The sequence below is a fragment of the Prinia subflava genome, chromosome 15 (assembly GCF_021018805.1).
Source record: "Prinia subflava isolate CZ2003 ecotype Zambia chromosome 15, Cam_Psub_1.2, whole genome shotgun sequence".
Classification (NCBI taxonomy): Eukaryota; Metazoa; Chordata; class Aves; order Passeriformes; family Cisticolidae; genus Prinia; species Prinia subflava.
This window is the reverse complement of record NC_086261.1, coordinates 15,593,130-15,620,361: the sequence shown is the minus strand read 5'-3', so window position 1 is coordinate 15,620,361 and position 27,232 is coordinate 15,593,130. Positions and strand designations below refer to the sequence as shown.

Here is a 27,232-nt window from a genome sequence, read left to right as displayed (position 1 = left end):
CCTGCCTGCACCCTGATGGCTTTGGATGCCCATGAGATGTGCCAGCACCAGCTAAAGCAGGGCAGGTGTGATTTACGGCTCACTGAAGGTTTGGCACCATAAAACCCGCCAGGAAAACTGCTGGCACGATCCAGGCAAACATCCCAGCTCTGCTGCAGCCTTGGAGTGGGACCACACAGGGTCATTGCTTAGGGAGGGATCGTGTGGTGGATTTTATCTTGGGTGAGAGGGGTGCACGTGGTTCTCCATGGTCCCTGGGGCTCATGTCAGCTCCCCATCAGACATGTGTGAGCAGGATGTGCCCTGTGATGAGATTCCCAGCTGGAGCAGCACAGGGTATTATTGTTGGTTCCCATCCTGAGCTCAGCGCTCAGTTTTTCCTCTGCCCTCCCTCAGACAGTTTCTATTTAAGTTTTTAGGACTCCAGGCTGGGGAATGTTTGAGCAAGAGCCCAGAATATGGTCCATTACCTCCAAATGTCGCTCAGCAGCTTAAAACAGGCCTGGCAAGGGAGACAGCTTAGGAAAACAGTGATGCACCTCGGAAAAGGCACTTTATTCTCTTTGCTTCTGCCATACTGGAGTATACAGTGGAAAACCGTGCTGGCTCCGCTGCTCTGCTCTCCTCTCTGGTTTCACACTGCCCAGGTGAGCTCCAGCCATCCCTCCCTGCCAAGGGCATCCTACCTGTTGTGCAACCCCCCCAGGTCTCGGTGCAATTGGCTTCATGCAGCACACGGCAAGCAGAGAAAGAGCGAGGCGGGTATTTTTCCAAGTGGGTGGGGACTCCTAAATTCCCTTGGCATTGGCCACAGAATATTTTCCGAGCCTCTGCTCCAGTGTCTCAGCCCGCCTAGCCCTGGGGAATTTGGGCAGCTTCATCCCCAGCCTGACTCAGCGCAAGCTGCTCCTCATCCTCCCTCTCTTACCAAGAGCTGTGAAAAGCACCCCTGTGGCGACTGTGCTGCCTTCTGAGAAGCCACCACTGGGCCAGCCTGGGTGGCTCTGTGGGGACCAGTGTCATCAGGTGCCCCCCAGCACTGTGGTCTCCATCAGGTGGCCAAATGAGCACCCAAAGTCAGCGATTCCCAGCGATGCTCGGGAATTTTGCCTGTCCCCAGTTGCTTATGCAGTGTCCCCCTCCCCTGCCCAAAGGAGACGCGGGGCTACAAGATGTGGGCTGGAGCAGCAGCCCCTGTATCCCCAGGGCCCTCCTGCATCTGTGGGATGCCAGCTCCCAGGGAGGAGGAGGAGAGGTGGGAGGAGGCGCTGGTGGTGCTGCGGGAGGGGCTGGATGCCCAGGTGGTCTCATGCCCCGCACCTGAACCCTTCACACCCAGTACTGGTTGTTTTTCAGTGGGGGGTTGGAAGTCCGGCAGTACTGGAGGAGCTCGGGGTCTGGAGGAGCCCCTGAGGGCGGGGGGCCCGTGCCCTTGCCCTCCAGGGTGGTGACAGTCGTTAAGGGGATGTTTTGGCTGGGGTCTGTCCTCCGGAAGGTCTCGTGGTCTGGCACAGCCCCGTTCTTGGCCTTGGAGGCGGGGGTGCCCTGCACGTGGTGCTTCCCGGTCTTGTTGCGCTTGTGCAGGTAGAAGAGCAGGGGCAAGATGAGGGCCAGCAGGAGGAAGATGAGGCAGATGGGGATGATGATGCTGAACATGTTGGCCTCAATGAAGCTGAGGAAGGTGCCCCCCGTCCCGGGGCTGGGGCTAGGGGTGGCACTGGGGGCCAGCCAGGGAGTAGAGGGCACGCCCAGCCCGCTGGCATTGGGGCTGCTCCGTGCCGTGCCACGGGGTGCTGGGGGTGAGGGTGCCCCACCCTCACGGTGCGGCACCGTGAGCAGGGTGACACCGTAGGATTTGGAGGCGTTGTAGGGCTCGATGCTGTACTCCAGGGAAGCCAGCGCTGGTGGCACGCCGGCAGCCACCAGCTCGAAGGAAAAGCTGTCCCTCTGCAGGGGCTGCTGGGTGTCCCCAGCATCCAGCACCTCCAGCCCCACCAGCCCTTGCTCCAGCTCACTCTGGCTGAAGGTGTCGATTGGGGAGGTGGGCTGTCCTGGATCCCTGGGTACCCTCACAAGGCGGCTGGCACGGGGCGCCCTGCGGACCTTGAAGACCGGGACGCTCTGGGTGCGGTTGGCCAGCTCACTGGCATCGAGGACACTGGTGTCCAGGAGGGCTGTGGTGCCTCGGGGCCACAGGCTGCCCACCCGGGTCTTCACCGCAGCCCGCACGGTCACATTCACCACGCCGCTCCTGTTTCCTGCCCGCGAAATGGCGACAAACTGGAAGTCATCCTCAGGCGACCTGAGGTCACGGAAGATGAACGTCACCTCCCTGCGATCCAGCTGCTTCTGAGAGAAGCCTCGTGATGGCTTTTGGTTGACTTGCACCTGTCCAAAGCGGGGGTCCCTGGTGATCCTGTACAGGACATTGCCTGTCCCTCGCAGTGCCGCACCCAGCAGGTGGTGGTGGGACACGGGGGCCCTGTTCAGGTCTTGGGGCACCTCCAGCAGGGCAGTGGTGCTCAGGGCAGGCAGCACCTCGATCTCTAGTGAGGTCTGGATTGGTGGGTGGTGGCCACTGGAGAGCCCCAGGGCTAAGGAGCCTGGGCCACGGCTCCCAGTGGCAACAAACACCACGCGGCCAGCATTGACATCGGCCTGGGTGAAGCGGCTGATGGGTTCCCCAGGGCTGTGTGCCCCGGCCACGTGGCCAGCGAGGGGTCTCTGCAGGACGCTGTACACCAGCTCTTCTGGGGACACAGGTGGGTCTGCCACATCCAGGTACTCCTGTGACAAGGTGACCACGGCGCCTGGTGGCACCTGCAGCACTTCTTGCCGCTTCACCACCCGCGGTGGCTTGGTGCCACCGGTCACTGTTATGTTGAAAGCTTCAGAGATGAGCACCCCGTCCTGCGGAGGATGAACAGGCTGCTGTTCCCGGGGCTGCAGCCAAGCCTGAAAACTGAAACGATCTTTGGGGGTGCTGTCCCCACTGTGGGCGTACACCAGACGCCTCGCCGCCAGGTCTGACTGCAGGAAGAATGGCCGCGGCTGCTCCAGAGGCACACCGGCCACCAAGAGCTGTCCGTGAGCTGGTGGCTCCGTCACCAGGAAGACAACATCATGTGCAGCCCTCTCAGGGACCAGGATTTGGCTCAGGAGGTTGGAGGCATCCAACACCGAGGTGTCAATCTCAGCCTGCTGAGCCCTTGTGAGCTGCAGACCTGGAAAGAAAGGGGATGAGAATCAACCAGTGAAAGCTGGTGGGAGTTTGATGCAATGACGGAAGAAGGAATTGGATGCAGTTTTACATGTCTGATGTGACATAATAGCCATGGAGAACAACACAGTGGTGTCTTCTCCAGGCAAACAAGCCCTTCTGAAGAGCTGGTTTGTGCCATGCTTCTCCACCCTACCCTTACCTGCGTTTTTCCAAAGCTGAGTCAAGCGCTGGGGACAATTTTCCTCAAAGGAGATCAGGACAAGGAGGATGAAAGAATCTGAGATGGTCGTGGGAGTCACCACACGGAAGCGGATGGTGTCTTGTGCCAGCCAGAAGGGCTTGTCTGGCATCTCGTGCTGGTAGAAAATCAGCTTGCTGTCCACCTGAAAATTGAAAAAAAAATCCTTGATCAAGGATCCTTGACAAGGTCCTGTCTTGACTCTGGGATGGAGCAACCAAGCTCTAATTAGGTGTGAAATGGAGATTTTCACTAGCCATGGCTCAGGGTGCTTCTTTACCAGGATGTGAAATTGTGGCTGCCCCATCCCTGGAAGTGTTCAAGGCCAGGTTAGACAGGGCTTGGAGCAACCTGGGATAGTGGAAAGTGTCCCTGTCCATGGTGGGGGGAACAAAGTGGCCTTTAATCTCCCTTCCAACCCAAACCATTCTGTGACTGTGATGTTTCTCCCAGCAATTAGGGGAACTGAGGCTCACTGGAAGGGTTTAGCTTGTTCAGCGTCCTCCAAGGGTGAGCACAGCACGGAGGAGCTTCCAAGGAGGGTAAACTTATGTGTCTCTTAGTGATGGAATAAAACCCCTGCAGGGCCCTGCAAAATTTGGCCCCAAAGAAGGGTTTTTTCAGAGCAGGGGTGAAAAAATCGTGCTTGGCTCTTCCCTTCAGCAGCAGCCAGGCTGGCTGGCTCTGCAGCAGGGAGATGGCCTAGGAAAAGGGATTATAGCTCCCTCAGCCTCCCCCAGTGCTAAATCCAAGGCTGGGACAGCAGCTCCTAATCCCTCTCAGCAGCTGCTGGCAGAGCTGGGAAAGTCACAGCACGGCGGGAGCCTTGCCTTGCCTCCTGCCTGGGATCAGGTGCCTGTGGTGGCAGTGGGCTCAGGCTGGGACCCCCATGCTGTGGTGGGGGTGATGAAGGGCTGTGTTTGGGGTTCTCAGCAGCTGGAGGAATTGAAATCTCACCTGGGCTTGGGTGAAGTTCCTGATTTCCTCCCCCTGTGAGGTGATCAGCCTGCCCAGGCGAGGGGCTTGCTCGATGCTGTAGTACAGTGTGGTGGGGCTGGTGGGGCTGTTGCTCATTGCCTGCAGGTTCTGGCTGGTGATGGGCTTCAGGGCACCTGAAAAACACATCCTGGATGGATTCCAACCTGGCCACCCACCTGGAACCTCTGCCAGGCACATCTCAGCAGTGCCTGGGCGAGGGGAGGAGGTCCAAGGGGGCCCCATTTGAACTGGGAGAATGGGGAAGGGGTACCCACCTGGGCAGACAGTGAGGCTCTGCTTCCTGGCCAGGCTGATGATGGGCTCTCTCTGGGCCCTGATGAGGAAGAAGTGCCCAGGAGACAGATTCTCTCCATCCCACAGATCGAAGGCGAAGCCGCCATCCAGGGGTCCTGTGGAAAGCACAGACCTGGGCGTTTGGGGGGGGCAGAGGAGCTCAGATCCCCATTAACCTGCCAGGGTTTTGGTCTGGGGTGGGGTGTGCATCCTCTGTGTCCCCATCACCCTGGGGTGGTGCAGGGGGCCTGGGCCACCTCCCTCCTGCCCTACCTTGGTGCACGAAGAGGATGAGGCCGTTGTCGATCTGGGCCTGAGTGAACCTCTGGACCTCAGCGCCGGGCGCCGACCTCAGCACCACCTTCCCGTTGGCCGGGGGCTGGATGGAGTAGGTCACCTCCTCCGCTGGGGAGTCCTCGTCCTCGGCACTCAGGATGTGGGGGCTGAGAACAGCCGTGGCTCCTTCCCGCAGCTGGGGGATAGCGACAGGCTGTGATCCCCCTGGCACTTCTCCCCTTCTTCCCGTCCCAGCTCAGGCCACTCTGCTGGGTGCCAGAGCACATCCCAGCCCAACAAGGGCGCCTTGTCTGCATCCTGGGTGACTCCTCCATCATCTGGCCTCTTCCCAGCCCTGCGTCACCGCTGCCGTGTTTGCCAGCACGTGCTGCACAGCCACACAGCTGGGTCTGTGCCTCTGCACGGCTGCAGGGCAAGGGTACCTCAGTTTCCCCAGCTCGTGGCAGTGGAAGAGGGCACGGTGCCCTGGGGCAGGGGCTGTGCCTTTGAGGCCTTGCTTTGCAGGCAGGGGGGTTTGGTGGGGTGCACAGGCTGCTGCTGGGTGCACGGTGAGCACAAGCAGCCCTGTCTCTCCCTGGCTGGGTGTTTCTCCTCACTCCTGCTCGTCCCAGTTCCCTTCCTACCGCCCCCTCACAAGGCTGCAGCAAGGCCTGCTGTCCCAGCAAACCCTCCAGGAATGACAAATATGTGGCCGAGTTCAGAGCCACTGAGGAACTTCCCAGGACCAGTTCTTCCCATCCACTGGTGCTGACCCTCCTGTGGGAACACTGCCACCCCAAAGCCCTGGCATCTCCCATCTCCAGCTGCAGGCAACAATTTTCCCCGCTCGTGACCCTGTGCCACATCTCCATCTCGGCAGACCACAGGGATGGATCCTGTGCTGCCAAACAGGTTCTGCCCACACAGCCCAGAGCTGCCCTTTGCCCTCAGGATGCCTGGAAATCATGGGGTGCGTGGATGGAGCCGTGCACGGCTCACGCGGGGTGGAGCGGTGGGATGTGCAGCATCCCACAGCATCATGAGGCTGGGATCTTGGAAATCTGCGTCTTGGGAATCTGCAAGACAACACCCAGGCAGGCGCTGGAGGAGGTGCTCTGCTGGATGAGCTCTTTTCTGCTGTTTTCAGCTGGCCTAACCCAAAACATTGCTTGAGTGGGTGTGGGTGCCGACAGAGAAATTAAATCCCTCAGCAGTCCCCACGGGATGGCAGAGGCAGGCTGCAAAACAGCTCTGGAGAAGAAGGGTGGGGGAAGTGCTGCCGGACACACAGCCGGGACAGGAGCTGCACTGTGCATGCACTGAGATTTTGGGGCTGCTCCCTCTCCCCAGCACCCACAGCAGTCGCAATTGCAATCGCACTAGGGGCTTGGAGCCAAAGAAAACTCCCTGTGGGCAGAGCAGCGGGGATGGCAGCCGCAGGGCACGGCTGCCCCCCGGGAAGGGACGGTCGGAGTGGCTGGAGTAGCTTCGCTCCCCGCCCAGAGCCCGCGCCGCGGGAGCTGACCCATTTCTCCGTGCGCCTCGTCCTCCCTGAATTATTAAAGCCTTCCGCCTGGCTCCGGCGCTCCTTGCCCGGCTCATTGTGTTTGCTCAGCCTCCGTGTCGCCTCTGCTCTCGGGGAGAGGTGGCAGAGCGGTGCCGGGAGCGTGGCCGCGCTCTGCGGCGGCGGTGGAAGCCTTTCCTGGTGGCATCCAGCCATCCTTCCCTCACATCCAGCTCAAAAACCGCTGCTCCTTCTCAAGGGGCTCCACTTTGGGGTCTAGACCCAGCCTGTTGTCTCCCAGCCCCCCGAGGGCTCGGCATCCCTGGAAACCTTTGTGCAATCCCTCTCCCGGGCTGGCCTGACCTTTAAACACTGAAGTCATCCCTCACCAGAGCACAAACACAGCAGGGCCGGGCCTCTCCCACCACTCCCGTTGGGGAAGGACGCCTTTCCCAGCTCCAGAGCTCCTCTGGGCAGCTGTGGATACTCTTTCCAGGGTGCAAAGGGATTCCCATGGAAAGGCAGACAAATTGCTGCCTCAGAGTTTATGTTTAGGAGGTTTTTCTGTCTTTGCACCCTTATTCTTAGCATGATGGCTGTGGGGAGGGAAGGCCGTGCTTACACTGGATGTCTGGAGTGGGGAAAAGGGGCTGGCACAGCCCCAGCAGCTGAGGGGTCAACTTCTCCCTGAATTTTGGCCCAATTGAGGCAGGTCTACAAAAGGGATTTGGTGGGAAGCTGCCTGGGCTGGAGGGGGAAAACCGGGGCAGGCACAGAGCTGGGGCTGGGGGTACCTCCCAAGCTTTGCTGGTATCCCTCAAAAGGGCTGTCTCTGGGGATAGGCAGGGCAGCCCCTTCCCCTTGGGCATCCTCCCCAGAGTCCGGGCTCCCAGAACCCTTCCCAAGGCAACTGTGGCATGATCCTCGTGGAGCAGATTGCTTTCCAGCTGCCACCCTGGAAATCCCGGGATAGTGAAAGTAGGAGCAGGGGGGTGGGGGATGATTGTGCATCAGTGTTTTCCACTAAATTCTTGGCTGGAATTTTGCATTAGTGACTCCGAAAGAGACAGGGAGGTGTTGGAAGCAGAAGGTGGGGGTTCAGCAGCAGGTGAGACCTCTTCCCTTCTGCTGTTTTCCGGGATGGACAAAGATGTAAAGAGAGGTGTGAAAGCTGCCCGGATGACTGAGCAATTCCACCCTGTGTTGGTGAAACGAGCTGCTCCTGGAGCTGCCGGGGATTACCCGGGGGGCAGGGGCGGCGGAGGCGCCGCTGCCGCCGTGGCAGCGCCGGGCCCGCGGGGCGCTGCTCCCACCTCGCGGCCGATCCCCGCACAGCGCCGGGGCGGGCCGGGCTGGGCAGGCTGGCAGCGGGGACAGCTCGCTCTCCGCCTCCTCCAGAGCCTCGCCCCGCCGCGAAAACGCTCCTCCCTCCCCATTCTCCGTGGCTGGCCTCTGGGCGGCAGCCCCGCTCCGCCGAGCCCCAGCTCCCGAGGCGAGGTACCGCCAGTGCCGGGGGTCCCCACGCTGGGCTGGCCGCCCCTGCCCGTGGTGTTCCAGCCCTACCTGCAAACCGGCGTTGACCTTCAGGCGCGGCCCCTTGGTGCTGCGGGGCAGGATGGTGATGAAGAGAGTCCGGGCATGGCTCTGCCGGGATACCGCGGACGCGTTGGCCAGGATGGTGAAACTGTCAGCGAGGGACCGGGGGCCATCCTGCCTGTACTGGATCTGCTGGTTCTCCACCTGCGGGGCAAGGGCCAGGTGATCCCCCGTGGAGGACAAAGGCCACCGGCCCCTCCGGGGAGGGGACCCTGAACGGTCCTGGGAGGTTGATGGCAACCCACCACTAGCTCAGGGGCAGCCCTGCGGGTTCTCTGTGGGGAGCACACCTGGAGCCCAGCATGGGTGCTCTCCCTGCATCCCCACCCCATATCCCCAGAGCCTGCAGACCAAACTCATCACCTCAAACGCCTCCATCCCTTCTGATGGGGAGAAGACTCCTGCAGCTCTCCCTGACTTCCCCGTGTGGCTGAGGGCTGGAGACCGCCCCTGGGCTCTTCCCAAACCCCTGGGAACGCAGCCTGGTGGGTGCCCGTGGGTGCTGTACCTCGCTCCAGGTGAAGCTGTGCAGCCCGCCCTGCTCGGGCCGCTGGCTGCTCAGGAGGGTGCCGAAGCGGGGGGGCTGGAGCACTCTGAACTCCACACCAAGAGCTGGGTAGTGGGTGTTGGGAATGCGGAGGATGCTTGAGGAGATGGTGGCAGAGCCACCTCCTGGCACAGTGATGTTGTGGACATCCAAGGGGACAGTGATGGGAAGCACAACCAGGCTGACCACTACCCCCTCCAGAGGGTCTGCACTGCGGGCTGTGATGTCCAGGACAAACCGGTCACGCTCCTCGTTGGGCTTGGAGTGCAGGTAGAGGACTCTGCCACTGTTGATGTCCTCCTGGGTGAAGGACTGGATGGGGTCCAGGCTGGGCTGCTCGTTCATGTCCTGGCTGTGCTGAAGCATTGCCAGGAAGCCGGAGGCTGGGGGGCTGCTCACCAGGTAGACGATGTCTTGGGAAGATATCTCTTCGTGGGTCACCTGGGCATGTGGGGGAGATGAGGCATGAGTGGGAGGGCTGGTAACTGAGGCTGGGCTGTGCCACAGCCCGCCTGCTGTGCAATCAATCCCTCAAAGCTTTGCTGTGGGGTGAACTGCAAGAACCACCTTACGGAGGGCCTGAAGCCCTCTCTGCCCCTGGGCAGAGCCTGACAAGAACCCAAGGCCTTGGCTCTGAGCAGGTGGGAGTAAAATGGAGTCCCATGGGTGGCCATCCTGGTTGGGTGGCCAGGGAAGCCATGCAGGCATGGGGAATGACTAGAGAAGGGCATACTCACCAGTAAGTCCTCCTCCTTGATCCCAGCTGCCTCCCCCTGGAAAACATAGATCTCCTTGTGGTTGACTAAGCTCAAGGGGCTGGGATGGGTATCCAAGAACACGCTGATGGCCAGTGTGTCCTCCACCGCCACCTCATTTGCTTCTACAGTGAACTGGAGCTCATCGCGGGTGTTCCTGCTCCCGTTGTGGTGGTAGGAAATCTCTCCTGCCAGCAGGTCCCTCTGGGAGAAGGCCATGACCGGCTGCTCCCCTCTCCGCACGGTGCCCCACCTTGGAGGGGTGGTTATCAGGAACCGTATCTCTTCATCTGACCTGATGTCCATGTTGGTCTCCAGGCTGAGGACAGAGGAGTCAATGCTCGCCTGGGTGCCCTGGTGGATGACCAGACCGGTGTTGTTGACTATTTTGATGTAGGGCTCTGATGCCTGCACTTCCAGGAGGGCTGTGGTTTGGTGGAGGCCATCCGAGACCTGCAGCTGGATCCAGCCCCGGTCAGCCCCAGAATGGACAAAGAGGATCTTCTTCTTCCTCAGGTCATCCTGTGTGAATCGGTAGAGCTGGTGGCTTCTGTCGTCAACAGACACAATGCTGCCGAATAAGATGTCCTTCCTGGTCAGCACCAGCTGCGCGTCGGAGAAGCCGGAGTCCTTGTCAGTGAAGGCGATGTCGTCAGTGGTCAGCAGGTGCTGCCCGTTGCGCACCACGTTGAAGACTCTGTTCACCGCCCGGACAGGGCTGTGGTCATTGACGGGTTGGATGGAGACCCTGAACACGCCCCTCACCTCCTCGGCCTCGGCCTCGGCACTGCCCTCACCCTGCCTGACGGCCACGAAGGGGATGTCGTCCTCCAGCGTCTCGGAGTCGTCGTGCTGGTACAGCAACCGGCGCTGCAGGATGTCGTCGTTGGTGAACTCGGTGATCTCCTCCCTGGAGGCCCAGCCGTGGGACGCAGCCCAGGCCAGCCTCCCGTGTGCTGGCCCCTCGATCACCTCGTAGACATAGTCCATGCTGTTCATGCTCTGCACAAACAGGTGATCCTTGGAGATGACAGCCTGTCCCCCTTCCGGCACGGTCAGGAGCACATTGGTCAAAGTTGGTGCATCGGGGTCCCCGCCAATGCTGATTCTGTAGGTATAGACAGGCGAGTGCTGCTCACCAGCGTGGACACGGAACTGGAAGGAGTCCTCAGCTTGCTGGGAGTTCCTGATGGTCACGCTGTAGCTCAGGTGGTTTCTCTGCAGGTCCTCTTCAGTAAATCCAAAGCCTTCAGTCAGCCTGTTGCCAAGCAGCTCCAGGTTTCCTTTTTTGGGAGCCTGGATGATGATGTAGTGGAAGGGAACTGGGGCAGAGTTTGGATCTTCCAACATTGCCTCCAGCTCCTTGCTGGTGATATTTCTGTGCCGCTTATTCTTCATCTGGAGGGGAGCCATGATCCTCATCTTAATGGTGGCTCTTTTAATCCTTATGAGGAAGGTGTTGTTTGGCAAGAGCTTCTGCCCCACCTGGACTTTGAACCTCACCTCCTCCACGCTGTCTTCCAGCCAGTGCTCTGGGTCTGTGCTAAAATACTGGATGCGCCCTTGCTCCAGGTCTTGTTGGTGGAAGGACTCGACTTTTTTCCATTCCACTCCCATGCTCCCTTGCTTCTGGACCTCACCATACTTCAGAGGCTCAGTGAGGACATACAGGATGGAGACCCGTTGTTCCACAGCATTCGTCTCCACTGACAGGTTGGCTGTGGTGATGCGTGCGGCCCCTCCTTGGGAGAGGGAGAGGCCGGTGTTATTGAGCAGGCGGATCTCAGGATCTATGGCGAGGATCCTCAGGGTGGCCATGGGGCTCGGGACGAGGCCATCACTCACCTGCAAGGTGAGCTGTAGGTTTGTCCCACCCTGGTGCACGTAGACTATGTTGCCAGCTTCCAGGTCCCTGCAGGAGAACTCTTCAATGGGCACTCCAGGGTGGAAGTCCAGCTCCACATAACCCTCCTCCATCTGCTGACCATGCAGCTGGAATTCCAGATCATCGCAGGATGAGTCATCGTCCAGGACCTGCAGGATGTCAGTGCTCAGGTGTTTCCGTGTGTGCTTCAGGATTGTCATGTGGTTCCCCCGGGGAAAGATCACCTGTGGGGCATCATTGACAGGGTTGATCATGATGGGCAGCAGGTACACCTGCCCCTGGCGCAGGCACTCGGGGACCCCTTGCTGGGTGGTCACTGTCACCTCCAGCATCAGCTGGTCCATGGGTCCCTCAGAGCCATCGTGGATGTACCTGACTTTCCGATTCACAATGTCTAACAAGGTGAACTTCTTTCTGCTCCTGGACCCGGGAATGTCCAGCTCCAGCTGGCCATGCCTGGGGTCATTGGTGATGCTGAAGAGGATTTGGGACTGGCGGATGTTGGCCAGGCTCAAGTCTACCGTTGGCTGGGCGTGTTTCCACTCCAGGTAGGACATGCCCCCCTCAGAGACGATGAGGGGGCTGACGTGCAGCAGCCTGCTGATGTTGGCAAAGGCAGGTGGGAAGCTGCTGTCGGGCCGGCACGGCTCCACCACCAGGCCTGGTGCCCCCGAAAAGCCGTTTGGAGGTGGGGAGGTGGATGCCTCATCCTGCTCGTACACCTCCTCGTAGTCCCAGTAGTGGTCCTGCTTCCCACAGCCTGCCGTGATGTCCTTTGTGATCACGGCGTCCTGCAGGCTCCTCCTCTGCAGGTTTATCCGGAGGTCCTCCAAGCAGCCAACAAAGGAGTGGTTGGTCATGGTCCACAATGAGACGAAAGAAAGGTGGTGCTCCCTCAGCCTTTGCAAAGCCTTTTCATCCATACCTCCAATGAAGAGGTTTCCCTGAAGGTCCAGGTAGTTGTTGATGCCCCGGTTGGACGTGGACGAAGCATAGTAATCTATCAGTATCTCAAACTTGTGGATGTCAGTGTGGACTTTGACGTAGTGCTGCTGCTCGTCGCTGATGAAGACGTTGTTGTGCAGGACGATGACGCCGTTCCCCTTCTCCACGAACCCCCGCAGGCGCCCGTTGGAGATCTCCAGGTAGAAGAAGTCGTTCTCCAGCCCTGCGTGGTAGATGAGGGGTGCCTGGGTGATGCTCGTCGTTATCACAAACTCGATGGTCGCTTCCTGCCTGGCGTCCCATGTGGGGAAAGCAACGTAGGAGTGCGGCCCCGGGAACCCGAAGGGGTCCTCGGGCTCTGCAGAGAACTGCGTGCTGCACCCTTCCTGGACGTGGTAGAAGGTCTTGGAGCTGCCGTCAGCAGACAGATGGGAGAGGACATCCAGGCCGTTGAATGTCACCACGTGCAGGCAACCCCTGAAGGGAGGGCTGGCCTCGGCAAGGTAGGGCAGGTCCAGGCTGCCTGTCCCACCAGCGTAGAGGCCATGCTGGATGTCCAGCTCCCTTGCTGGCCCTGCAATGTCTGCGGAGCTGTTGAAGAGGCCATCGATGGTCAGTGTCATCCTGCCATCTTCCACCAGCAGCTCCACATCGTGCACTGCCAGGTTGTTGAGCTGCAGCCCTGCTGGGGACTGCAAGGTCACCTGCTCCAAGCCCAGCTGCAGCCTGGCCTGCAGGGAAAGACACAAAATCCTCAGCTTGAGTCCTCTCCACCTTCCAGTACACCTGCCAAAGCACGGACCCACACCCAGGTGCTCACAAGTGTTTTGGTCCCTCAGTTCAGTCCTCCCCCTCTGGATGTGCTCCTCCTTCATCCTCCCCACGGGCCTCCCCTCTTTGTCCCACTCTCTGAATTTCTCTCCTTTTTCAATCATTCTCAGTAAACCTACCCCTCAGGGCTGGGCTCCTCCATCTCCCAGTCCCACAGCTGTGCTTCTCCCAGCTCACTGAGCAGCCCTGCCAGGTGCTGGCTCCTCCTTCCCTGCTCTGTCTTGCCCACCGCCCTCCATCCTTGCAGCCTGGGCTGCTTCCAGCCCTTTCCCTGGGAACTGGCAGGGGAAATAGCAGGCTTTACTCCTCGTGGGCAGCAGCCTGGAGCCTGCCTAAGTAGAGGGTTAGCATGGCCTGCATTAGGGACACCTCTGGGCAGTGGCTCGCATGCTCCTCCACTTTGGTTTAGTGTGGCTGGTAGCCCAGCCCAGGCTGCAGGACAGGCAGGATGTGTGCCTCGGATGCTCCCTGCTCTTTCCCTTCACGGTGGATGGCAACGCCATAACCGCAGCAGGGAAATTTTATTCCTCTGTCTTAATTGCTTCCCACGTTCCATCAGGGAGAAGGGAGATCTCTGCTTTCCCTGGATCCTCTTGTCTCACCTGCTCACACCTGAGGGTGTTGTGTACTGTGTCTGACCACACAGTGCACACGGGGTGCCCCTGTCAGGGTGTCCCCATGACCACCCCCACCATCACCCAGGCAGTGGGTGAGTAGCGCCCCCAGATGGAGCCTGTTTCTCTGCATTTAACCAAATCTTCCAAGACTGTGTCCCCTCTCCTCTGGCGTTCCCTGTCAGGAGTCCTGGCAGCTGGGCTGCCCCCTTCTCCTCCCACTGGATGAAGGCAGGACACAGAGAGCCCAGCCTGGGAGGGGTTGGGGTGCTGACCTGCAGGCGGCCGGCGTGCAGCTGGAGCAGGAGGTGGTCGGGCTGGCCGGCAGCCAGGAAGAGCAGCCCGCTGCCCTGGCTGGTGAGCAGCTGCAGGCGGAGCCGCACCGTGCGCGAGGCGTCCGCCAGCGGCATCTCCACGAAGCTGTCCCCGAAGAAAGAGGCTGGGGAGAGAAGGGGGAAAGGTCAGGCAGGGAAGGACACCTCCTGCAAGCCCTGTGCGGGCGCATGTGTGATTGTGGAGCCTCCCAAGCCCATCCATCAGCCCTTCCCTTGGTTGCCATCTGACAGGTTGCTGGAGTCCAGCAGCCTAAAAAGACCCTTGGGGGAGTCTGTTTTTCTGGTTTTCCTAAAGAAATCCCAGAAGGGTTTGGGTTGGAAGGAAACTTAAAGCTCATCTAGTCCAAGTCCCCTGCAGCGGTCAGGGACATTTTCCACTAGCCCAGGTTGCACCAAGCCCTGTCCAACCTGGCCTTGAACACCTCCAGGGATGGCGCAGCCAGAACTTCTCTGGGCACCCTGTGCCAGGGCCTCAGCACCTTCTGGTTAAAGAAACTGTGCTTCTCCTCAGTGCTGGAAGAACAAACATGAGTGCCAGTGATCCATATGTGGATGTGAGAGTGCACGGAAACCTCAAAGCGGGCGCCTGGAGATGCAGCTGGAACATGTTCAACACCCAGGGTACATCAGCCCTGGAGGACTCAGCTCAATGGCATGTGGTCATGAAATGACAGACTGTGTCACAGGGCAGTGGCGGGAGAGTGCAGGATTAACAGTACAGGGAGCGGCCAGGCTTAATTTTAGAGCTCTTTTAGTTTTTAGCTGACTCAATGCATGGATGTGCATCTCACACATGTTAAATGTGTGTGGCTGGGCTGTGCAGCCACCCATCTTGCTTGGCTCCAGCTGAGCCCGTGGCAAAGCTCTGTGCTTAAACATAAACACTCCAGCCCTGTAAGCTGGAAATGTTTGGGAAGGGTATGTCAGGGATGGGGGCAAATGCACATTTTCTGTCCATATGTAGTCACAGGCTCTGCTGGAGTTTGTGTGAAGTTTTCCTGCTGTGCTTTACTAGAGAACTTACCAGATCCACCCAGTTACTGACCTACCCTTAGGTTTGGGGTCCCAGATCTGTCCTGCTGAGGTGCCATAGGCAAACAAGAATGGGAATTTGGCTTTCAGGGTCTCAATCCCTGATCTCTTTTGGAGGAGGCGGGGGTGGATGTTGGATGCTGGGGTGAAACCAATCTGAACAGCTAGGTCTGGATATCAACACCCACATCTGCTCTTACAACTGCTTCCCTGGTTGCCTTTTTCTCTTGCCCAGATTTCTGGGGGATGACCAGGGTGGGAATGGGCAATGCAGGCTTTGCTCACAGGGTTGTGCAGCAAGTGAAACCCCAGCCCTGGAAGACAGCCACAGCCACTGAGGCATTTGGAGGGGACCATTTGTAGAGGTGATGGCTGAAGTTGTTGTGGCAGGGACAGAGTTGGAGCACTCTGTTTTAGCTCTTCACATTTTCTTCAGAGCTAAGCCCTGCAGTGCCTTGCGTGGGGGAAACGCTTCTGAGCCCTTTGGGAATGGGGGAACCTCCTTGGCCAGGACACCACAAAAAATCATTTCCTGCCACTGGCAGCAGAAAAAAGTGCCTCAGCTTTCCCCTGCGGTCTGGGAGGATGATGTGGGTGTCGCAAGGACCATCACCCCACCCGCTCCGGACAGGGAGGAAATGGCACCATGGAAATATCTGGCCTTTGCTGTAACACCGAGCCCTTTGCCCAGCCCAGGGCAAGGCTGTCAGGGTGCCTGCTCATTCCCTGGCCCTCGTGCCTGCTGCTGGCATGGGGCACTTTGGCTTCCTTGTCCTCTTCAGCCCAGCCAGTGACTCAGAGGAGCTGTGCTGTTCTCTTCAGGGCTCTGTCCTTCCCTGACCTACTCCCTCCTCCCCATGGTCCCAGCAAAACCAGCCTCGCCCAGCGGCCAAAGGTGGTGGGTGCTGGGGCTCTCAGCACCGCCTTGTCCTGGGCCTTGGCAAGCAGGAGGGATGTGGCACAGTGCAAAAGGAAATTTTCCTGTCCCTCCTTGCACAACCACAGACACACGTGCATGCACATGTGGTCCCCAGAGACATCCCTGTACGTTATGTGCTGGCTCCCGGCGAGGTTCCCTGTGCATGCTCCATGCTCCAGCTCCCACTGGGATTTTGCTACATTTTAGTGGCTTTCCCTAATTCAAAAAGTGTTTTTCAGATGGGTACTGAGCGGCTGCTCTCACGGGGAGGGAAAGTTTGGCTGGGCTGGACCCACCAGCAGCTCCTGTGCCTGCCCAGGGATGGGGCAGCATCTTGCCGTGGGTACTGGGGATGAGGGTTTGGGGCTGCTCCAAGACCAGCTTGTTTTCCAGTGTGCCAGGGGGCACCAGCTCCTGCAGCCAGCACATTTTGTCCTGCCTTCACTCTCCCAAAGCTGCCAGAAATGTTTTTCTTCTTCTCTCATAAAATACTACTAATAAAAACTCCCAGAGGTGCGGATGCCTAGGGGAGTGGTGCCGTTTGTTGGGGAGGATGAAGGACCCTTGCCCAGATCTAGGAGGCACTGGAATTTTTCTCCAGCAGCAGAGCCACATGAGTTACTGCTGTTTGTCTTCCCAAATTCCTGCTTTATTTCAGGGCCACTCTCCTCCTCCCTCTTCAGCCCAGGCAGGATGCGAAGCCACTCAGCCTGTGACATTTCACTTTCACAAGGGACCTGCAGCTTCTCACCTCCATCTCCCCTTTTCCTTGCCCTCCACTTTGGAAAAGATGCAGAAAACATGGATTTTTTGTTTGGTTTTGTTTTTCCAAATGCATTTTGCTCTTGAGGAGCCTCCATAGGACAGGGTGCCCCATCCTGCTCCATCACTTGGAGCAAGCAGGGACTTCCATGCACCCTTCCCCACCTGTGGGCAGGCTCGGGCGAGCTCCTGGGATCCTCCCATGAGGATGAGTTTCCATGCCCCAAGAGCACCTATCCCAAGGGATCTAAGGATGCCATGATGATACCACAGGCGTGTTGTGCCCCTCATCCCTGGACGCAGATGCCCAAGGTGGCCCCTCCTCTCCTGTCATGGGGAACAACAGGTCCCCGTGTCCTGGCCACCCCGGATGTCCCACTCACCCCAGATAAAAACAATTGACATTCCCAGCTTGCTGCGTCCCACAGGAAATCACCATCGGCGCCTCGCCAAGCCGATTGAAAGGCGTTGACGAGGCGAGAGGAGCCTCCGTCACAGTTTCCGAGCAGCCAGCCAGCAGCCGGCAGACTATAGACTGCAGTGTCACTTGGGTTTGGGTTGGTGGTTTTTTTTTTTTTTGTATTGAAAAAAACAAGGAGATGAGCCAAAAGCTCTGAGAAGGGCTCTGGGAGCGAGGCCCCGGGTGCGCTGGGCTGCTCGGGGCCGGCACACAAGCGAGGGCTCCGTGCGAGCCGGCGCTGCCCCGGCGGCCGCCACAGCCGCCGGCCACGCGCCGGCCCCGGGCGCTCTGGCGCTCTTCCCCCGCTCCTCCAGAGGAGCACACGGCTGCTCTGGCCTCGCCAGCTGCTGGGTTTTGATGTTCAGGGAATTTTCTGGCTGGGGGAGCAGAGCCTGGGGATCCCCACCCGCTCCGGGCTGGGGGCTCTCCGAGTGCTTGGGGCTCAGCGCGGCTGTTTGGGGCTCTCCTTTGTGTTCTGACATCTCAGCACAAGAACTTCTCCCACCTCCTCCCCAGCACGTAGGAGGCTGAAGGAGCCAACTGCAGGCCCAGGCAAAGGGAAGCACTCGGAAAGCTGAGCTCAGAGAGGACCGGCAGCGGACACGAAGGGTTTTGGGAGCAGGGACACGTGTCCTGGGTGTGCGGGAGGGCGTGTGAGCCGCTGGGTGCCCGCTGCCCTGCCCGAGCGCTCCCAGCCCTGCCGCGGGACAGCCGGCTGCATTTGGGGTGTGCAGGAGCTGCATCGGCGCGTCTGGGGTTCAGCGCAGCCCCTGAGGGGCCGCAGGGGCTCCCATGGCTCCGGCCACAGGAGGACGCCGAGGCTGAGGAGGAGGGAGCGGAGCGAGCCCTGCCTGGGGATCGGGGCGTGGAGCGGGGAGCGGCTGGATGCTCAACAAGGCTCCATTCAGGTTGCGGCGGGGCAGGTGGGGGCAGAGCCGGTGGCCGGCTGTGTTTGCAGGGAGGGGACTGGAACTCATTAAAGCAGCTCTTTAATGACCGGAGCGGTGCCAGGAGAGCCCCGTGCAGACACACGCGCCCCCCTGAAAGGCTCCCTGTGTTCGCGGCCGCTTCCCACCCCGGCCACACCGCTTTTCCAGCGGTGGAAAAACAGCCGGGGAGTGAAAGCTCCTTGTAGCCCGAACAGCCCCGGGCTTGTGCGGCCGCTGGTGCAGCCCAGCCCGCCGGCTGTCCTCCTTCCTGCCCGCCTGCCCTGTGCCAACAAGCGGCCCCTGTGCGTGCTGCGGGGCGCTGCTGGGCCGCCCCAAGGGCAGCTGGCTGCTTTCCCTCTCCGCAGCCTCGGGAGCTGGTTTTGAGGCCCTCTGAGTTGTTTGGGGTTGGGGTTTTTAATTTATTTATTTCAGTAACTTATGGTAGTGAGGTCACCCCATTGTGCTGCACCCCCACCCGCTGTGCACACGCCGGAGGGGCTGGGGGATGAGAACCCTGGACAGATTTGGGGGGGGTGTGAACATGGGAGGGGTCCAGGGGATGAAAATCCTTGGGGGGCTTCAGGAGAATGCCAGCACCAGAGGGGCTGGGCCATGTGAACATCACAGGGGTTCAAGGGGATGCAAACACTGGAGGGGCTCGGGGTGGCTGCCCAGCCCTGGGGATGCTGCTCAGCAGCTTGATCCCCTCCTGTTCCCCCCAAAGTGAGTGCATGAGGCTCCCCTGTCCCACTCCAGCCAGGAAGGGTGGGCAGGACCAACGCTGTGGGTGGTCCTGGGGGCTCAGGCTCCCTTGTCCCCTGCCTGGCCCTCTGAGCCCAATGGGACCTGTAGCCCCCCAGAGCAGGGGCTGGGCTGTGCCTCCATCCCCACACAGGGTGGAGGAGCCGCGGGAGGAAGGGATCCAATGGGCTTTTGGAGAAAGGCTTCATTATGTTTCACATTCCCTCCGTTTTACGGTGTGGTTTTATTTATGACCAGGGAAGGAAATGAGCAGCTTGCGAGGAGTTAAAGCAAACACAGTGGCCCTCAGCTTTGGCTGGGGCTTTGCTGGGGGGACAGATGGGGGCTGCTGCCTTCAGACATGCCCTGAGACCTGAGCTGAGCACCCGTCTGGGTCTCCACAGCAAAGAAATCCCAGTGCAATGGAGATGAGCTGGGCTCACTCTGCAGCAAGGGCACTCAAACCCAGTGGGGGCCTTGGGATCACAGCGCAGTCCCCTTGTGCCTGCCCCAGGAAAACTTGGGGTTCTCTCTCAAGGTTTATGGGATGGGGTGTCATGGAAACAGATCCATCCCTGCTGTGATAGCTCCTGGCACACAGGGGGACATTTTCTTTTATCCCCAGCCCCAGCGATTCCAGTGACGGCTGCTCCCACATCCTGAGCCAGGGCTGTGCGTGCTTTTCCAACCCCAGCAATGGGAACGAGTGCTCTGGTTCTGCCTCCCACCTCCATCTGGCCCTCCCTCATGGCGGGGCTCCCAGGGGCCGCCGCTTTCCAGGAGTGCTGGCCAGCAGAGATTGCTGGAAAGCAGCACCCACAAAACCACCAGAAAAGCCGTGGCTGATCACCTTCCCGAGTCTGCTGACCACCAGAAGTGTCATCACCCTTGTTTTGGGCGTGGGAGGAGAGTCAAAGCCAGGGGTGCTTTGCTTCACCCCCACCCTGCCGCGGTGGCCCCTGGCTGCACCGCGCCGCTTTGAACCCCTCCTCCTGTGTTTATTCATTCAGTTCCTCTCCCCCATTCCCCGGCCAGCTGCTCTCCACTCGCCTTCCCCAGCCTCTTGCCTGACAGCTTTGGGGAAAAACAGCCTTTTTACAGCCCACGGGCTCTGGGGTCAGGGGAAAACATGAAAACATGCCCCCTGCTAATTCTGTGCTGTCTGGGAGGGGGCTAGTTGTGTCCTCCCGTGTCCTGCCAGTCCCCAAGCCCCTGCCCAGCGCCTGTGCCTGCTCCTGCCTGCCTTCCCCATCCTCACAGAGCAGTGTTAGGAGCTGTGATAGCTGGAGGCCACAAAGCAGGGTGCAGGAGGCTTGGCCAGAGCTCCAGAGCTCCATCGCTTATCCAGCGTGGTTTTACGATGATTCAAGCACAGCCCTGGAGCTGATGGTATTTCCTGAGCTCTCCTGCTCGGCCAGATGCAGAGCATGGAGGGAGGGCAGGGAGCTGGGAGCCAACCTGAACCCCCCACAGAGGTCACAGGGCTTTTGGGAAGAGCTGGGGGGATGCACCCCCAGAGCACACACCCCCAAAGCCGGGCAGGAGCAGGGATGAAGAGCTTTTAACGATGTGCAGCTCAATGGCTCCGGAGGGACTTAAGGAATAAGCCCAAGCTGGAAGCAGTGTTTGGAGTGTTTGCCCTGGGAAGGGAAGCGGGGGGAGAAAGTGGGAGGATTTGGGGAAGCGGGAGGCTCAATGGGGCTTTTGTGCCGTCCCCTGCAGCGTGACTCAGGCTCGCTCAGGCTCACTCAGGCTCCCGCTGCCAGGAGAAGTTGGCCTGGAAATATTGTATCAGCCCCAGAGGACGTGGTTTCCAAACCATTCGAAGTCGAGTTTTGTTCTATTTTTTCTTTCCTTTTCTCTCTCCCAAGCCCTCTTCCCCTGTCTCCTGGGCTGGTAGGTTTTCCAGCTCCACCCTGCACGTCCTGGCACCCGCTGCCACTGCGTTCCCTGTGCCAGCTGCTTCCCACCCGGTGAAGGAAAAGCTTGCAGGGCTGCAGGAGGGCATGTGGTGGCACACGAGGGGACAATCCCAGCCAGCGCCGTGCTGGAGGAGCAGAGGACCTTGGAGGAGTGGGGCACATGGGCACATCCCACCTGCAGATCCCTGAATCCCAGAGCCAGTGCCTGTCTCCAAGCTCACCGCCAGCCCCAGTGAGGGGAAGGAGCCGGCTGGAGCTTGGAGGAGCCAGGCCAGGGGATGCTCACAGACATGCCTGGAACGGCTCGGTGTTACCGGAGAGATCCTGCCTGGTGTCAACAAACAGCGCGGCAGCCGCTGGAGAGGGGCCGGCCGCGCTCTGATGATTCCCAGCCTCGCCGGTGTCAAGTGGCTCCCGACGTGCCAGGACGGGGGAGGCATCAGCCCAAAGCGGGGGAAGAACCAGCACCAGCGGGAGGGCTGGAACCTCGCCAGAAGATACCTGCTTGCCTTAATTCAGCACCCAGCGCTCGGGGATGGGGAAATGTTTTAACAGAGATGTTAAAACGTGCAGTTGTGGTGTGAAGTGTGTGAATTGGGGTGGTTCAGATTTGGTTGTGCTGGTAGGGCGGCACCCACAGCACCCTGCACCCCACAGGGCACCAAGGACCACAGGCAGGATGAGCTTGTGGTGATGCTGAGTACTGTGAGGGGCAGAGAAAAGGGACAGAGATGGGGGTTTGCAGTGTGGATGGGGAAAGAGGGGATACTTTCCCTCCTCTGAAGCTGGCACACTAAACTGTCTGCAAAGAAAATCAGTATTTTCTTTTCCCCCCTCTTTCTAGAGCTGAAAGCTCTGCCCTCTCCTCTCCTCTCTCCTCCCATGCAGAGGTCCCCCTCCCCACTCCTGCTATCCCCTGACTTTTCCATCCATGAGAAACGCCCGCCGGGGTGATGTTTATAGAGAAAATAAATGCCTGCTCTATTTGTGGCGCGGGGGGAGGCACGGCTGGCGGGGGGCTGTGGGGGTGTGGAAGCGGCTGCTCACATCCCCTCCCAGGGCTGCACGGCTTTCTCAGCCACATCTACCTCGGGCCAACACTTCCCTCTCTTCTCCCAGCCTCCCAGAGGAAATGACCCTGGTGGGCTCAGAAATTTCTGAGTGGGATGGGATGCTGAAAACCTTGAAGCCCTTCTGAAGCCCGGCCCGAGGCTGGGAAAGGGAATGGGAAACTCCTGCTGCCTGCCCCTCTTTCTGCCAGTGCTGCACCAGGCCAGGGGTGTGAGATGCCCGAGGATGGGGAGCACCCATTAACACGGCTGGGGATGGCACCACAAGCAGTTGGTGACTCCAAACCCTCCCTCCCTTGCCTGCCCACAGCAAAGAGGAAAAACAACTTCCAGAAAGCCAAGATTTGGGCAAAAGTAGCAGCAGGGATTCACCCGAGCTGACTCAGAGCTCACGGCGCTCCTTCCCCAGCCAGTGAGTCACAGTGATGGACGAAGTTGCTTCTCCATCTCCTTGTCTGGCAGGCACGTGATGGGCCTGGCCACCCCCTAACCATGGGGTTTGCCCCATGACTTTCTCCACTCCCAGCAGTTTTTGGCACCTTCCCCGGGCTGCTGTCCGTCTGTCTGTCTGTCGGGCTGTCAGGCAGCCAAGAGCAGCCCTTGGGCACAGGGCAGCTCCCAGAGGTACTGCCTGGAGCCACGAGCAATGAGCGACACACCCCAGGGAAGAGGGATGTAAAATGGGAATTTATTGCCCTCCTGGATCCACAGCTCTGGGCATAAACATCTCCCACCCCACCCTGATGAGCTGAGAGGCCCTGTTTGGTCTGTCCTGAGGAAAAACGACTGGTAATGGGTGACAAATCAGGCAGCAAATCGTCTTGCATCTTCTCTATCCTGGGGCTGCGAAGAGCTACAGCAGTCCTGCTCCTATGGATTTCAGCCTGGCTTTGCAGAGTCCAGTGCTGCCCTGACTCTCAGCTCGGCTTTGAGAAAGGTTCTCTGACTTCATAGAACGTATTTGGAATATACTTTATAGAATATATCAACTCTATCAATACAACAGACTAAAAATTATCCTCATATAGCAATATCTAACAATATTCTGCTGTATTGGTCAATATAACAACAAAACTCGGCCTCCCCTTTTCTGGTGTATTTACCTCAGAGAAGCTCTGAGGGGTGTCCCCTCCCTCCCTGTGCAGCATGGCAGTGTCCAGCCAAGACACTGGAGACAGCCCAGAGAAGGGCTGGTTTGGGAATGAGGGAGCTCTGATGGACGCTCTCCTTTCTCTGTCTCAGGGGGGTTGGAGTTACAGTGTGGGGAAGGGGCAAACGAGCCTTGGGATGCCCGGCTGAGAGCTGGGAAGGGCACAGGAGCTTCTAGGATTGTCCTGGCTGCAGGCTGGGGGTGCTGCTGGCTTCCCAAAAAGGAGACAAACCGAGCCCAGCACCTGGAAAGGGCCAGGGGAGAGCCCGGGGGAGCTGGGGCTGGGCCGGGCCAACGCCTGAAGCGAACAGCCTGTGCTTTGAGCTTTATTTAGGCACGCAGGCTCCCGCCTCCCAGGCCCTGTTCCTGTCCAGCCTTCGACCTGACGTGAGCTCCTCGGGGTGAGCTTAACCCTGTCCTGCAATCCTGCAGGAATGCGCTCATTATATATTTGCCCACAGTCCTCTGTTGCTAAATATAAGAGCGAGACAAGAATATTCCTCCTCGATTCCCACGATACCAGTTTGTGATCTCCCCCCTTTTCAGCATTTTTCCTGTTCTTTCCCATCAGCTGGAAACTTTTCCAGCTGCTTTGAGCTATGACCTTAAAACATGTGGCGCGATCATAAAAAAGAAAGTTTGAATAAACCAGTCATATTTCCAAAAGTGGAGGGAAGGAAGAGCCGAGGTGGCTCCATGGAGCTGAGAAACCTGGAGAAAGCAGAAGGGATCCTGGATGGATCCCAGGGCAGACACTGCTCCCTATCCATGGGCAGGTATCCTGGACAAGCCAGTGTCCCACCTGCCCCCCCAGGACACTGTCACTGCTTCTGGGATCCCCCTAAACTTTTGGCACCCACTTGCTGAAATCTTGGGGTGAACACTGCTCACGGGCAGTCTCCACATCCAATTCTCTCTCTCCCCTCATTCCACATCTCCAGTAAGAGGGATTTTGGGGCAGGGGGAGCCCAGCCTGTGGCTGACCTCACTGGGAACCAGAGGGGAGCCAGGCTGTCAAAAAACAGTTTACTAAAGCTTCACACTCTGATGTCAAGAGGACAAGTTTTATGAGTGTTTCTTCTTTTTGGTCTAATCCTGTATTTGATGAAGTGCATGATGATTCTTCCCATGCTGGGCTGGACAGGAAGCCCCGGGTTCCTGAACCTGAGCTTGGAGGGAACACAAACCACAGGCTTCACCCCAAACCCCCAGCCCCATGCTCGGCGTGCTGCCCTGGGCTGTCCCTGATGGAGGGATGTCCACAGGGATGCCCACGGTGGGCAGCCCATGGGAACAGCTCAGTGAGTGCTGCTGGTCCTGGCAGGGATGTTCTCAGCTGCAGGGCACTTGTGGGAAGCTGCTGCCCATCTCTTTCAGCCCAGGGCAGAAGCAGTCCCCAGCATTGGAAAATGGGTGTAAAACCCTTTTCTTCCCCAGCCCTGCATGCTGACACCAGGGAGATGCCCAGAGCCGTGTTACAGCCATGGGGGAGTCACTGGGGGGAGTCTGGGGGTGGGTCAGGTGTCAGTGAAAGCCATGGGGGTTTGGGGCTTTTGGGGAGTTTCTCCAGTCCATTCACCATGGAAGAGTTTGGGGCTGCCAGGGCAGCCCTCAGACCCACCCTGCACAAGCAACAGATCCATGTGGGGAAATCCCATCCCAGGATGAAAGGTCAGGGCTGGGAGGAAGGAGACCACTCTGTTCATTAACAAAAGGGATTTTTTTCCACTCAGCCTGCCAGGCACCCTCCTATTTTGGCGCGTGACAAAAAATAGAAAGAACAAGGCCTAAGGTAATGAAAGGAGCACGTCCCAGAGGCCACTTGCTCTCTGGGAGGGAACAGGGACAGGGGGAGACCAACAGCAGCCCTGCAGGTGCTGAGGGTCACAAGGCTGGGACCATCCTCCTCCTCCTTGCACTAACACAGGCTGGGATGCAGAGGGTGGCTGGGAAACAAAAGACTGGAGGTTTTCAGTAATTCTGTTGGAAACTGCCAGGAGCAATCTCCTGCCTTGCTGCTGGTCAGAGTCCTGGCCCCTGGGGGGGAGTTTGGGGAAGAGAAACTGCTCTGTGAAATGATATATTATTTTGGGGGTGAGTTAGGGACATAAAAGTGCTTTTTAAATTCCCTTCACTTTCAGAGCTGCAGATGCTGCTGGTGCAGTGCAGAGCCCAGTCAGATCCCAGGCACAGCTCGGAGGGTCAGACCTGTCCCAGCGGAATGAGACCCCTGTCCAGACCTGCAGAGCCTGCTGAGGCTCAGAGCAGGGCAGCTCTGAGCATCGCAGAGCCGGGAGGGAGCAGAGCTGCTCAGGATGCTGTGGCTGGACACACACCCGTCACAAGAGCTGGGTGGGCAAACCTGGGGAAAACTGGGTATAACTCCCCATTCTGTCCCGCCAGGACGGCTGTGCCCAGCGCTGTCCCTGTGCAGCAGCCAGCCCTGTGGCACTGCAGGGGGACCCTCAGCCAGACCCAGTGCCCTGTCATCCCGGGGTGGTCCCGCACCCTTCTGGGGCTGTGCTGTGCCGAGCCCCTCAGCCCTCGCCCAGGCCACCCCAGCACAGGACGGCCGGGTGGGGCAGCCCCGGAGGCACACACAGCACCAGGAGCTCCAGCTCCCTCCTCCCTGCCGCTCCCGGGGTGAAGAGGGGCTGCCCTGGCACACGGCTCCCGTGGCAGGGCTGCCATGGGCAGGGAGGGCTGGCAGCTGCCTCCCGTGGCGCCGGGCTTGGCGGGGCTGCGACGGTGCCAAAGCTGCCCCCAGCCCGGTCCCACAGGGCAGCACAGCCGCGTGTGCCCCGCGGGAAGCACCCAGCGGGGTCCCCAGCACCCTGCGGTGGGCGCCGCTCCCCTCCCACCCTCGTCGTTCCCCGGCGCTCTGCCCCAAACGCAGCGCTCCTGCCAGCCTGGGAGCCCGCACCCATGGCTCACCCGCGGCCACAGCGCTCGCCGCCGGCTCTCCCGGCAGGGTTATCCCGCAGGGCTCCCCACCCTCGGCTCTCGGCTGGGCTGGGGGACCGGACTCACCTCCGGCCGAGGGTCCCGCTCGGAGGGGCTGGGGGTGCCCGGCCAGCAGCAGCAGCAGCAGCAGCACCGCGGCGAGGCCACCGCGGGCACCCATCGCGTCCCCGGGGCTGCGGCGGCGGCGGCGGCGGCGGCTCCGGGACGGCACGGGCGAAGGCTCCTGCTACTACTATATTTAATAAAGCGGAGCGAGGGAGGGACCTGCAACTTCTCCCGCCTGTCAGAAAGGAGAAATTCGCTCAGATTACAACCCAAATTTTCCCTCTTAAAGGGCTAGAGGCGCTCGCCACCCAGAGCCGCTCCTGAAAGCAGCCTTGTTCCCAGCCTTGTTCCCACCGGGCGAGGCGAGGGAGGAGCGGGGACAGAGCCCGACGTGGGTGCGAGGGGCGGCTCCGGAGGCACCGCCTGCTCCGGGCCCAGCGGGATGGCACAGAATCCCAAAATATTCTGAGCTTGGAAGCGACCCACGGGGATCATCGGATCCAACTGCTGAGTGAATGGCCCATGCAGGGATCAAAGCTTGGTGGTATTAGCACCACGCTCTGACCAACTGGGCCAATCTCCACGGATGCCTTGGCACTGGGCACTTCTGGGGGAGCAGAGCCAGTTGCTGGTGTCCACACAGACCCAGACCAGTGACTCGGTGCCAAAGCTGTCCTTAGCCACCGCTGGCCGTATTCCTGAAGTGGCCCTGCAACCTCACACCTCTCTCAGCTGGCAATCAGGATGATCTTTGGCCCTCAGGGCTGACAGCACTCCAACTGTGTGAGCACAAAAAGCTTTCCAGCTTCTCCTCCTGGTGCAAAGCTGACTCGGGACAATGTCACAACCCTTTGGAGACATCGCATCCCACTCAGCCCAGCTCCCTGCTCCTTGCTCATGGCCCATCTTTCCAACCCTCTCCAAAGGCGCTCCCATCCTCCTCCTTGGCACCCCTCCTTCCTCATGGGTGTCTGGATTTCAGGCCCTTTCCCCCCCGTGCCATGTTTGGCTGGTGGATTACATGCAGCTTGTTTCCTGCTGGGTTAATTCTAACCCCTCTAGGGCCCTCGGCATGACTTTGCCTCTTTGGCAGCATTTGCAACACCTTCCAGCATACAGTCATCTGCAAACATAATTAATTTGTTGTTTACTTTTGCTTTCAGATCACTAATAAAGACATTAAATAAACCCGGGATGTGCTGTTTTTTTCAGTAACT

The 27,232-nt window shown here is 59.3% G+C and overlaps 1 protein-coding gene across 1 annotated transcript; it reads right to left on the bottom strand.

The window, feature by feature from the left end:
* Positions 1-534: 534 nt before the first annotated feature.
* On the bottom strand, positions 535-26,814 carry CSPG4 (chondroitin sulfate proteoglycan 4). Its single transcript, XM_063412217.1, has 10 exons — positions 26,037-26,814; positions 13,962-14,125; positions 9,394-12,972; positions 8,618-9,097; positions 8,077-8,253; positions 5,007-5,205; positions 4,715-4,849; positions 4,419-4,573; positions 3,423-3,606; positions 535-3,224 (listed from the first exon to the last, which is right to left on the bottom strand). Exons 1-10 carry the CDS (start codon positions 26,128-26,130, stop codon positions 1,330-1,332), a joined length of 7,062 nt encoding a protein of 2,353 aa, XP_063268287.1. The 5' UTR covers positions 26,131-26,814; the 3' UTR covers positions 535-1,329.
* Between the last annotated feature and the right edge of the window lie 418 nt (positions 26,815-27,232).

Excerpts from the sequence above, each read along its gene's own strand:
- CSPG4 (XM_063412217.1), bottom strand. The coding sequence starts at position 26,130 with ATGGGTGCCCGCGGTGGCCTCGCCGCGGTGCTGCTGCTGCTGCTGCTG. Across the intron at positions 12,973-13,961 it reads TGCACGCCGGCCGCCTGCAG|GCCAGGCTGCAGCTGGGCTT; the intron begins GTCAGCACCCCA and ends CTTTCCCTGCAG. Across the intron at positions 9,098-9,393 it reads TCAAGGAGGAGGACTTACTG|GTGACCCACGAAGAGATATC; the intron begins GTGAGTATGCCC and ends CCACATGCCCAG.